Below are 12,110 nucleotides of genomic sequence, written 5' to 3'. Positions count from 1 at the left end.
AAATAATTGAATCTTTTAAGAGAGATCTGGTGAGATAAGGTGATGGTTGTGGACTCACATCGGAAGCCTGTTCATAATTAGATACTCAGGGGTCAAGCTGTGGACGCGCAACTGCTGTCGTGAACTACTTTACATGAAGGACGTAAGAGCAATTGCACTTTGTAAAACAGGGTGCAGTTGCATAACTTCAGCCCGGCAGAACTCAACTGATACAAAGGCTGGAGAGAAGGCTCAGCCTGGAACCTCTTTAAGTCCCTAAGAGACACAGTTAAATGTCAGCTTTTCAAAGTTACTTAATTGCTTCAGTTAGTAACGTTCAAAATCTTTCTTTGGTGTTTGGTTGAAGAGTTTCCAGGGATTTCAGTTCCTTTGTCTACACTACGTGTCTTAGCCAAAGACATTGGGATGGAGAACAATCCTGTGTTTATTTCTGGGAATGTTCCACCAAAGTCATAAAAAGTAATAACCTTGTTTCTGGTCTTGAAATACAGGGTCTTAAAGCCTTGGCTTAGTGAGAGGTGGCGTTCGTGTCCACGCCGCCCCTGCACTTGCTCAGGCGTCAGCTTTTTCTCAGGGTCTCTGCGCGGAGTCGGAGCTGGGGACCGCACAGACTAGTGAAACACAGCGCCATCATTTCTACTCATAACAAGGCAAGGGGCGTCCATAGCGTTCCACTAATGATTCTGTTAGCCATCTTGCTTCAGGCTTTCCTTCTTAATGAAACAATATAACTTATTCTGCTGTATGGTACCATTGTTCTCTTCCAAATTTACAATTTCTTCTCTCCTCTTCTGTGTGTGGTTGGATTATCTTGTCACTGGAACGCTAGTAAAGGTTCTTAAGTGGCTAGGAGCTACGGGTTTCTGATAGTGACACCTTAACCTAAAATCCAGGTGACAGCACCTTTTCTGCCATGGAAAATCGACTCCTTAATGGCTCTGGATCTCTAGGATTTTCCTTCTTCTGTCCTTTTTAACCGCCAACGTTCTTCACTTTCCCTTCTACCTATAAGCTTTTGGACCCCACTAGTACCTAGGTAGATAGAAGACTGTCTTCTGCAGCAGCCTTCTTCAAGTATTTAACAAGCTCAAAAGTAAATCCAGTATTGCACCAAGAATCCACCACCATGTTACCACGACCTGTCCTATCCTTACACCATGAAGCCCTTGGCACAGTGCTGGCCCATGTGAGCATTCAATATGTGTTCACCACAATAACTGTGGTGTTAGTTTCTGCTTGCCTTGCTTTTTCATATCATGAGCTAATACTCACCATCTGCAGTATTTCCCTGCAGTTTAACATCTGGTCTAATTTTGGAATTCTCATTGTCATGTTTTCTGCCTGGATCAGTAGCGGTGCTTTAGTATTTACAACATAGGCTACAATGCGGTATTCAGATTTATCCATGGTGGGCCACTTGATCCTAATTCCAAGTTTGGTGCAGACTACGTGACCTTTTAAAAAACTGATCACAGGAGTGAGTCTACAGAGTCCACTCCCAACACAGAAATATTAGACCTTTAACTGAATCAAATGTACATGGAGGAGTAATTAGCCTCCTAGTCCTTTCTTTCACCACCTTTCCTCACTTCCCTGTATTATGATGTAATTTTAGTGGAATTAAACTTGGGCAGCTCAAAATTACGTAATCACATTCAGCTTTAGTTTTAAGTACTACTTGCTTGAAGCCTGCTAGGAGAGCGCCTAGCATCATCCATTATGACAGCGGTCTCCACCCTGGCTGGGTCTTATTATCACCCTGAGAGCTTTTAAAAAAATATAGATGCTCAGGTCCATCCCAGAGAATCTGATTGAATTGGGTAGAATCTTAGGTAGGGCTCAGTCACTGGTATTTTTAAAAAGGCTCCTCAAGTAATTGGAGGCCTGAGGACCACTGAGTGGCAGGAAAAGAGACTTAGGAGGACATACTGACTACATTTTTACTTGTGCTAAGCGACTTGGTTAAACTCTCTCCCCATAACTTAAGCCATGCCCCCGCCCCTTCTCATTTCCTCCACGTCTGCAAGTTAAAACAGCAGAGCAGACAGAGCAGAGGAATTTTCTTTCAAATCTTATCTTATCTTATCTCTTATTAATAGCATGATCTTGGAAAAGTAAAATTTACTGAATTTTAGTTTCCCCATTTGTCAAGTGGGAATAATATGACTTCTTCGTAAGTGAAGATTAAATTACTAGTGTGATACGAAAACATTTAGTACAGTACCCAGCACGTATAGGAGCTCAGTGTATGCTAGCTTTCTTTTTTCTTCTTCTTCTTCTGTCTTTAATTTCTTCATAGGTAAAATGAGGAGCTTGGATAAGGCTTAAATTCCCCTTATGCTTTAAACTCCAGTGAATCTGATTCTCTGCCTTAAGCAATGTGGTTGGAGAGTAACCACCACATATTCCACAAATTCAGTTTATGTGCAAAAAGGAAGCCATGGGCACACATTTGACAGGAAATGAACTTGGAGTTTCTTTGAGTGCTGTGTCCCCATATTCTCACTTGGTGAGAATTTTCAACCTGATGTGTCCATGAAGTGCCTGGCCATGAGTGGGGATGTGATTTGAGTCATGGGAACAAGATTTTTAGATTGAGTAATGCCATCTGTTTTATGTGGGCGTCCATCTTGGGCCCTTGACCACCATTCACTTGCTTCAACCACATGACCATCCAACCTACTTTATACTTGTAGTAAAGGTGGTAGCAGCTGGCATTTATGTTACAGCATCTATTTGAAGGTGGAGGAGCCCAGGTGAAATCAGGAAACATCTTTCAATTATTACCCTGCTCATTAGTTTTTGTCAAGAAAATAAAGTATTGCTGCTTCTTGATCTATTCTCGGCAAGTCATAGGGGAATTCATTCCAATACAGCTTGATGTCAGGGAACAGTTCGTGATTCATGGCAATGACTCAGGAAGACATCTGCCTTGCTTCGTTGTGATACATACCTGCCTTTGCCTGGTCCTCTGGCTCCAAATAGAAGCTCAGGCAAATGACAGAGGTTCTAAGCTTTTATTATTAAATAATAGCTTCATAGCTTAAAAGCTATTATTTAATAATAATAATATTTAATGATATAATAATAATAATAATTCAATATTCCCTGAACTTCATTTCAGCCAATACTTCCAACCTCTTCCTATAATAAATCTTCTACCATTGCTGTTAGCAAGAGGTGAAATGAATGGGATCAAGTTTTGGCTCCTGTCTCCGCTCCCTTGACAAGTGGAATTACTAACAAGGATGATACATCTCAGAAATAGGCAACAGAAAAAAGAAAAGAAAAAGAGAAAGAGAACCAGAAGGCCTGTATAATCCAAAAACCTAATAGCTGAGCTATAGTTTTTGAAATATGGTATCTGAAAATAAATAATAATTATCTAATAATAGCTATTTAATAATAAGCTATTAAATAATAGATAGATAGCTTATCTAGTTCAGGCTAACCAAAGGAGCAGAGGATGGGATCTTCCAATGTGCAAGCTCAAGAGAGCTGCTTGTGTTATAGGCAGATAAATTGTCTATGAGAAGAGCCACTTTGATGATGACAGTATCATCCTCTGCTGTTTCCCAGTGCCTGGCAAAGTATAACATGGGATGCAGTGCAATTTAAGGGTTAAGAGTAAGAGTTTAGAAATCATGACAAACTGTATCAAATTTTGGCTCCACTATCACTATCTATAGTAACAATTAGCAAACTTTTTCTGTAAAGGGCCAGCTAGTAAATATTTTAGGCTTTGGGGCCCATATGGTCTTAGTCACAACTACTCACTTCTGCCGTTTTAGTCAAAAGGAGCCATAGACAATACCTAAATGAATGGGCGTGGCTGTGTTCCAATAAAACTCTATTTACAAAAACAGGCAGTGGGCCATGTTTTGTTATGGCTGTAGTGTGCCCACCCCTGATCCATGAGATCATGCACTAATAAGTTAGTTTAATTCTCTAAGTTTCTCTTAAGGATCAAAAGAGATAATATATATAATAAAACACTCACCAGGTGTTTGGCATATAGTAAGCACTTGAAAATAGTAGTCGCTGTTATTTGATTAAAAATATTGTGTATCATATAATTTAAGACGCCGTTAATTGTAAGTGCATTTAGATATCAGAAATGTTAAAATGTGATAAAAAGTCTTAGAGTTGATGCAATGTGCTAACAGTAATTAATTATAGTAATTAAGTCTTGTTCTACTAGTGGTAGATTAAATCTTCTCATCTAACATTTCTTTGTGATGTTTTTCTTGTCAGAGACACATGTCATGAGCTCCTGGGACACGTTCCACTACTTGCAGACCCCAAGTTTGCTCAATTTTCGCAAGAAATAGGCCTGGCATCTCTGGGAGCATCAGATGAAGACGTTCAGAAACTAGCCACAGTGAGTTCATTTTTAACTTAGAAAATGGTTCTATTTGTGTCCGTTTGTAAGGTAAAGAAAGTTTCAGAGTTATTGACTATGAATTTTAAGGCAAGCATTCTGGAGGAGGCACGGTGATTTTACCTTTTCCCATGTTGTGTTCCTTTGAAGCACAATGTGTTGTTGGCTTATTAATCATCAAAATATTTGTATTTTTTCCTTCTCGTTCAGGGATTGGCTAGATAGTAAATATTTTAGGCTTGCAGGTCATACGGTCTCTGTTACAACTACTCATCTCAGCCGCTGTGGTGCAAAAGCAGCCGCAGACAATATGTAAATGAATAAGTGTGATTGTGTTCCAGTAGAACTTTATTTATAAAAGCTGGTAGTGGGCCAGATTTGGCCTGTGTGCTGAAATTTGCTGACTCTTGTTCTAGTTCAATGTTTATTTCTTAGAAACATTGGTAGCAGTAAAAGATATGCATTTATGGTACAGTAGGGGTTGTACCTAGAATGATCTCTGATTAGTCAATATGGGTGTGGTCAGACACAATTTGAGTCAGCAATGAGAAGCTCAGGTTAAATGATTATTCTAAGTACAAAACCAGAAGAAGATTTAATAGATACTATTGTCTTAGCAAGGTTCTTCTCAAAATAAGCAATATGAGAAGAAAGGTATAATGTTGGCAGCTACCTTTAAGACGCTAGAGAGCCAGACCTAGCAAGCTCGTGTGCCTACCTTAGTGCCATTCTAAAGAGCCCAGGGGGAGAATGAGCTGGTTTAGCAGACTCACTTACCTACAGCGGCCAGGCCCTTCAGCTAAATGAGCAAATGAGCCTAAATGAGCTAGCAGAGGAAGAAGAAATGGGATCCTAGGTTGTGTGTATTTGACATAGATACACACTGATGGCGCATTAGGCATGCAGGAATATTCTTCACTCCCACTAAGAAATGTTTTCTTCTAGATTTCTTAAAACACACTGTCCTTTCAGTATACTTTTTGTTTCCTACTTTTGATAGAGTAATTTCCTGCTTTTGAATAGGAACTGAGAAATATTTTTCCACTAAAAGAGAAATACCAGTGCAAAAGCCATGCTGTTGATGTCAGTGTGGGGGTGAATAGAGGTTAGTGGGGACTGCAGTGAACTTGGGAGTACATGCCTCTTCTACAGCAGGAGGCTGGTCCTCAGTTCCCACTTATGGCTGCCAGATGGGAGTGCAGGCCTTTGTGGTGCCAGACCTCCAAATTTTTGAGAGAGACTGGAAATCTAGATTTCTAAATGAAATTTAATGATTTTTAAATTTTGGCTCATAAAAAAAAATCTACCATTATGAGCTGAGGAAAATATATTGTAGACTGAATCAGGATTTTGACATCCAATTTGTAACCTCTGCCCTAGGGATTGTATCTCATGTATATTGGCTGTCTACTGCATAATGAATAGCCCCAAAACTTAGCGGCTTAAAACAATGAACATTTACAGGCAGACCTCGGGGATATTGAGAGTTTGGTTCCAGACCACCACAATAAAGCAAAGATTGCAATAAAGAGAGTGACACAAATTTTTTGGTTTCCCAGTGCATATAAAAGTTATGTTTACACCATACTGTAGTCTATTAAGTGTACATAGCATCATGGTTAAAAAAGTGTGCATGCCTTAATTAAAAAATACTTAATTGCTAAAAAATGCTAACCATCATCTGAGCCTTCAGTGAGGTGTAATCTTTTTGCTGGTGGAGGCTCTTGCCTCGATATTGACGGCTGCTGACTGATCAGGGTGGTGGTTGCTGAAGGTTGGGGTGGCTGTGACAATTTCTTAAATTAGGACAACAATGAAGTTTACCACATTGTTGACTCTGCCTTTCATGAATGATTTCTCTGTAACGTGCGATGCTGTTTGATAGCATTTTACCCTCAGTAGAATTTCTTTCAAAATTGGAGTCACTTCTCTCAAAACTTGTGACTGTTTTATCATCTAAGTTTATGTAATATTCTAAATTCTTTGTTGTCATTTCAACCGTCTTTACAGCATGTTCACCAGGACTAGATTCCGTCTCAAGAAACCACTTTCTTTGCTCATCCATAAGAAGCAACTCCTCATCCATTAAAGTTTTATCATGAGACTATGGTAATTCAGTCACATCTTCAGGCTCCACTTCTGATTCTAGTTCTCTTGTTTCACCACATCTGCAGTTACTTCCCCCCGAAGTCTTGAACCCCTCAAAGTCATCCATAAGTGTTGGAATCAGCTTCTTCCAAATTTTTGTTAATGTTGATATTTTGACCTCTTCCCAAGAATCATGAATGTTTTTTAATGCATCTAGAATAGTGAATGCTTTCCAGAAGGTTTTCAATTTACCTTCCTCTGGTGGAGCCAGATCCATCAGAGCAATCACTGTCTATGGCAGCTACGGCTTTATGAAATGTATTTTTTAAGTAATAAGACTTGAAAGTCAAAATTACTCTTTGATCCATGGGCTGCAGAATGGATGTGGGTTAGCAAGCATGGAAACAACATTCATCTCATTATACATCTCCACCAGAGCTCTTGGGTGACCAGGGGCATTGTCAATGAGCAGTAATATTTTGAGAAGAATCTTTTTTTCTGAGCAGTAGGTCTCAGCAGTTGGCTTAAACTATTCAGTAAACTATGTTGTAAACAGCTATGCTGTCATCCAGGCTTTGTTGCTACATTTATAGAGCACAGGCAGAGTAGATTTAGCATAATTCTCAAGCACACTAGGATTTTCAGAATGGTAATTGAGCATTGGCTTCAACTTAAAGTCACCAGCTGCATTAGCCCCTAACAAGAGAGTCAGCCTGTCCTTTGAAGCTTTGAAGCCAGGCACTGACTTCTCCTCTCTAGATATGAAAGTCCTAGATGGCATCTCCTTCCAATATAAGGCTGTTTTGTCTACATTGAAAATCTGTTGCTTAGTGTAGCCACCTTCATTAATTATCTTATCTAGATCTTCTGGATAACTTGCTGCAGCTTCTACATCAGCACTTGCTGCTTCACCTTATACTTTCATGTTATGGAGATGGCTTCTTTCCTTAAACCTCAGGAACCAACCTCTGCTAGCTCCAAACTTTTCTTCTGCAGCTCCCTCACCTCTCTCAGCTTTCATAGAACTGAAGAGACTTAAGGCCTTAAGGCCTAAAGGATTAGGCTTTAGCCTAAGGGAATGTTGTGGCTGTAGTGGTCTTCTAACCAGACCACTAGAACTTTCTCCATATCAGCAATAAGGCTGTTTTACTTTCTTCTCATTCATGTGTTCACTGGAGTAGCACTTTTCATTTCCTTCAAGAACTCTTCCTTTGTATTCACAACTTGGTTAATTGGTGCAAAACGCCTAGCTTTTGTCCTATCTGGGCTTTGGACATGCCTTCCTCACTAGGCTTAATCATTTCTAGCTTTTGATTTAAAGTGAGAGATGTGCGACTCTTCCTTTTACTTGAACACTTAGAGGCCATTGTAGGGTTATTAATTGGCCTAATTTCAATATTATTGTGTCTCAGGGAATAGGGAGGCCCGAGGGGAGGGAGACAGACAGGGGAACGGCCAGTCAGTGGAGGAATCAGAACACACAACATTTATCAATTAAGTTCGCTGTCTTATATGGTCACGGTTCGTGGCTCCCCAAAACAATTACAATAGTAACATCAAAGATCTCTTATCACAGATGACAATAACAAATATAATAATAATGAAAAAGTTTGAAATATAGCAAGAATTACCAAAATGTGACACAGAGACACGATGTGAGCAAATGCTGTCGGAAAAATGGCGCCGACAGACTTGTTGGATGCACGGTTGCCTCAAACATTCAATTTGTAAAAAATGCAGTGAATGTTAAGTGCAATAAAATGAGGTATGCCTGTATTATCTCATCGTTTCTGTATTTGGGAATTCGGGAGCAGCTGAACTGAGTGATTCTTGCTCAGAGACTCTCCTGTAGTTGCTGTGAAGACGTGGGCTGGGCCTGTAGTTGTCTGAAGATTTGGGAATCTTCTCCCAAGTTGGCTCACTCACGTGGCTATTGGCAACTGGCTTCCTCCAGAGCAAGTGATGAGAGAAAGAGAGAGAGATTGAGGGGAGGAAGTTGTAATGTCTTTTGTGACTTGACTGTATGCTCTTCATGTGGGCCATATTCTATTCATTAGAAGGGACTCACTCCAGCCCACACTCAAGGGGAGGGGAATCAGTCTCTACATTTTGGAGACAGGAGTGTCAAAGTATTCGCTGACATCTTTTAAAACCACCATGCCATGAGTCCTGTTATTTACTTCTCAAACCTTGGCTCTGGCTTTAAACTCCACATTTGAAACCTTTTTCATGCTTTTCAAATTCTGCTTGGAATTTTCTGGTTTCAGCCTTTGACCCCTACAGCTCCTACTTTTGATCAGGGATGAATGTATTGCTTACTTGTCTGACTCTAAACAGCCACAAACTGGAATTTACCTCTAGCAGGCCGTGTGTGTGTGTGTGTGTGTGTGTGTGTGTGTGTATGTGTGTGTCTGTGTTCAAAGAAAGGTGGAGAAAGAATAAGATAGGACTTTATGGATGTGATGTAGGTGGATCCAGTGAGTGATCTTATTCCTTTCTTAAAAGTAGTAATAAGAAAGCAGTTTTATTGTTCTTTATTTTCACACCCCATCAAATGATGATTGATTAATTCTATCATTCAAACTAACATTTATGAAGAATGTGACTTAGTCCTCACTTTTTGGGAATTTATAGCCTGGATAGATAAAACTAAGATTTTTTGCAGGAGATAAAGTTTGTGCTGAGTTTTGAAAGATGAGAAAAAGTCAGCTAAGGGGAAAGAGGGTTAGAGGGATGGTTTCAGTCAGATAAGAAATCTCTCTTGTTGGGGGTGGGGGGCAGCAGGGAAGGCCTGTTCATCGGTTTAGAGGGCCATCCTGAAGGCAAGGGTTGCCTTTGGAAGTAGTTATCTATGACTACTGTGAACAAATGCATGGCTTAAAACAGCATAAATTTGTTATCTTACAGTTTCATAAGGTTAGAAGTCTAATACAGTTCTCACTGCACTAAAATTAAGGTGTCAGTAAGGCTGTGTTCCTCTTTGGAAGCTCAGGGGGAAAATCTATTTTCTTGCTTTTTCCAGGTGCTAGAGGCTGCCCACATTCCTTGGCTCATGGCCTCTTCCTCCATCTTCAAAGCTAGCAATGTTGCTTCTCTCTGACCTTTATTCCTTTGTCACATCTCTCTCTCACTGACTATAGCTGAGAAAGTTCTTTTGCTTTTTTGAGATTAGATTGGGCCCACCTGGATAATTTACAGTAATGGCCTCATCTCAAGGTCCATACCCTTAGTCATATTTGCAAAGATAACATACTCACAGGTCCTGGGAATTAGAGCATGGACATCTTTGGTGGGCCATTATTCCTTGTTTCTATTTTTACACTTGCAAGAAAAAACTGATACTTGAAACTTGAAACCCATTTTACAAGGGCCAGTAAATTTGTGGGATGAGTAAGTTTTCTTTTGGAACTTAGATTCCTTAGCATGATTCCAATACCCTTGGCCATGGATTGCCCTAGCTCCAACAGCCAAATATACACCTACTTTTTAGAGATCATTAGGCCATTAATCATGTTTCTGTCTCTCTATTTCTCCCTCTTTTTTCATTGTTCTTTCCCTGGAATATACCTGCTTTTCTGCAAAAGCTAATTCAAGTCAACGGATATTCTTTAAGTGGCTAAGACTTTAGGTACTGTGAGGTGGGGATAGGAAAAAGACAGGACGTAGTACTTGCTTCAAGGAACTCGTGATCTAGTACACAAAGATACAGGAAACCCAGAGTCAGTGTTGGCTTTTACTCATATACATGGGCAGATATGTAGGAGAGGCAGATTTAAGGTGAATCTTCCAAGTGTATGTGAGCTCTGAGTTCAGTGTTGGAGACTGGTATTCAGAATGGGGGCAGGAGCCAGCAGAGAGGTTCTTCTCTATATAGGAAATAACTGGTGACAGGTTAAGGAGAGTCAAGTGTGCCCCAGGGGAGCCCACCTGCCTGGAATCTTGCAGTGACTTTGACAGTTAAAAGCAAGCAAACAAACAAACAAAAAAACCAAAGAGAGTGTAAACTTGTAAAAGACTTTAACATAAAATATTTTGAGGCTCTTCCAAATGTAGTGGAGAGTTGTGGGGGTGGTGTCTCGCCATAGTTTTGCATGATCTACTCATTTCTCTTTTCCTGACATAGCATGAACCCCCACCCCAGCTCTCTTTGATTTCCTGTCTCTCACAAGCCCTGTAGTTCCAATTCTTTCCAATTTTATGGACTACCCATTTACTTTGAAAAGTATTTTGCAGACCAAAGAGAAATTTGAAAAGCTTTTTCTGTGTGATATGGAGAGTATGGAGGAGGATAGACTCAGTGTGAGGAGCTAGGGAGATTCTTCCTGAAACGATACTAAAACTGTCATTGACTTCTAGAACCACATCCCATCCTTCATTAAAAACAAAGTGGGGGCTGACCTGGTGGCATAGTGGTTAAGTGCGCACTCTGTTTCAGCGGCATGGGGCTTGCAGGTTCAGATCCTGGCATAGACCTATGCACCGCTCATCAAACCATGCTGTGGCAGCATCCAACATATAAAAAATAGAGGAAGATAGGCATAGATGTTAGCTCAGGGCCAATCTTCCTCAGCAAAAAAGAGGAGGATTGGCAACAGATGTTAGCTCAGGGGTAATATTCCTCAAAAAAAAAAAAAAAAAAAACTGAATGGAAAACTGCTGGAAGATGGTCTTGAAAGAAAACACCATTAGACTCTAGCCAGGCAATTCCAGAGTGAACTGTGGAGTAAATGAACTATTAGACAACATGCATGTTAATGACCCTCAAGCCATACACTGAAGGTAGAAGCACAATTTAATGACTCAGTTGCAAAGACTAAGGGATTAAGAGCTAAGGCCTCACTGGGAGGGTAACAAGTCCAATGGTGGGGGACAGTGGTGGTTAGCGAGCCTTATTAGCTGTCCATATGAGAAATGGAGGTATTATTAGCTGATTTCCTCAAAGTTGTTCCCATTAAGTCCCCTGAAGAAGTACCAGAGTAAAATGAGAGATGAGATGGACCGAAGGAGACAAATCAGTAGGTAGGACAAATGGAAAACCACGGACATCACATCTATGCAAAACAATGAGACAGGCCATATTATTCTTTCACTGTAGGTAAGATTTATATTATTAATGACTCTATTTATATAGTGTCTGCTTTTCCTTGTTTAGTGAATTTAAGCACTTATGAAAAAGGGAGTCACACCTAGTGAAAGCAGACACTTAATAACTTTCTGTGATGAGCTGTCAACAGATCTGTCTGAGGAAGAACACACCCTCCAAGAGGACTCACTGGTGCCGCCAAACTCTGTTTTGCTGCTTTTGAACTGCTGGGTCTGATTTCACAGGGGCCAGACTATTGCCATTAGCTACTGCCTCTCCTTGCTATATTTCTGTATGATATTTATTTTGACATTTTAATAATGCTCAGTTTTGAGAATGAAGCTATCTTCACTTTTTTATGTGAGCAATGGTTTTTATGCCCTGAGAACCATTTAAGGGCATATGTATCTGAAGAAATTGATGATGATGCTTGGTAACTATATTTCAAATGCATTGTTATACATGTAAATAATTTGCCCTCTGGTGGATAATGAATAAGGCTACTAGTTTTGGCAGCTGTACTCTTTTCATACTCATCATAGCTGTCCAGGGTCTGTG

The 12,110-nt window shown here is 40.1% G+C and overlaps 1 protein-coding gene across 2 annotated transcripts in view; it reads left to right on the top strand.

Moving 5' to 3' along the window:
• The window catches only part of TPH2 (tryptophan hydroxylase 2), a 112,657-nt gene that overhangs the window by 59,783 nt on the left and 40,764 nt on the right, over window positions 1-12,110 (top strand). For both annotated transcript variants that reach the window (XM_058568774.1, XM_058568773.1), the window contains exon 8: window positions 4,255-4,381. In XM_058568774.1, coding sequence (XP_058424757.1) covers window positions 4,255-4,381 — 127 coding nt within the window. The remainder of the gene's footprint in view (window positions 1-4,254; window positions 4,382-12,110) is intronic.

This window comes from Diceros bicornis, chromosome 25 (genome assembly GCF_020826845.1).
Source record: "Diceros bicornis minor isolate mBicDic1 chromosome 25, mDicBic1.mat.cur, whole genome shotgun sequence".
NCBI classification, from domain to species: Eukaryota; Metazoa; Chordata; class Mammalia; order Perissodactyla; family Rhinocerotidae; genus Diceros; species Diceros bicornis.
This window is presented reverse-complemented; position numbering and strand designations above follow the sequence as displayed.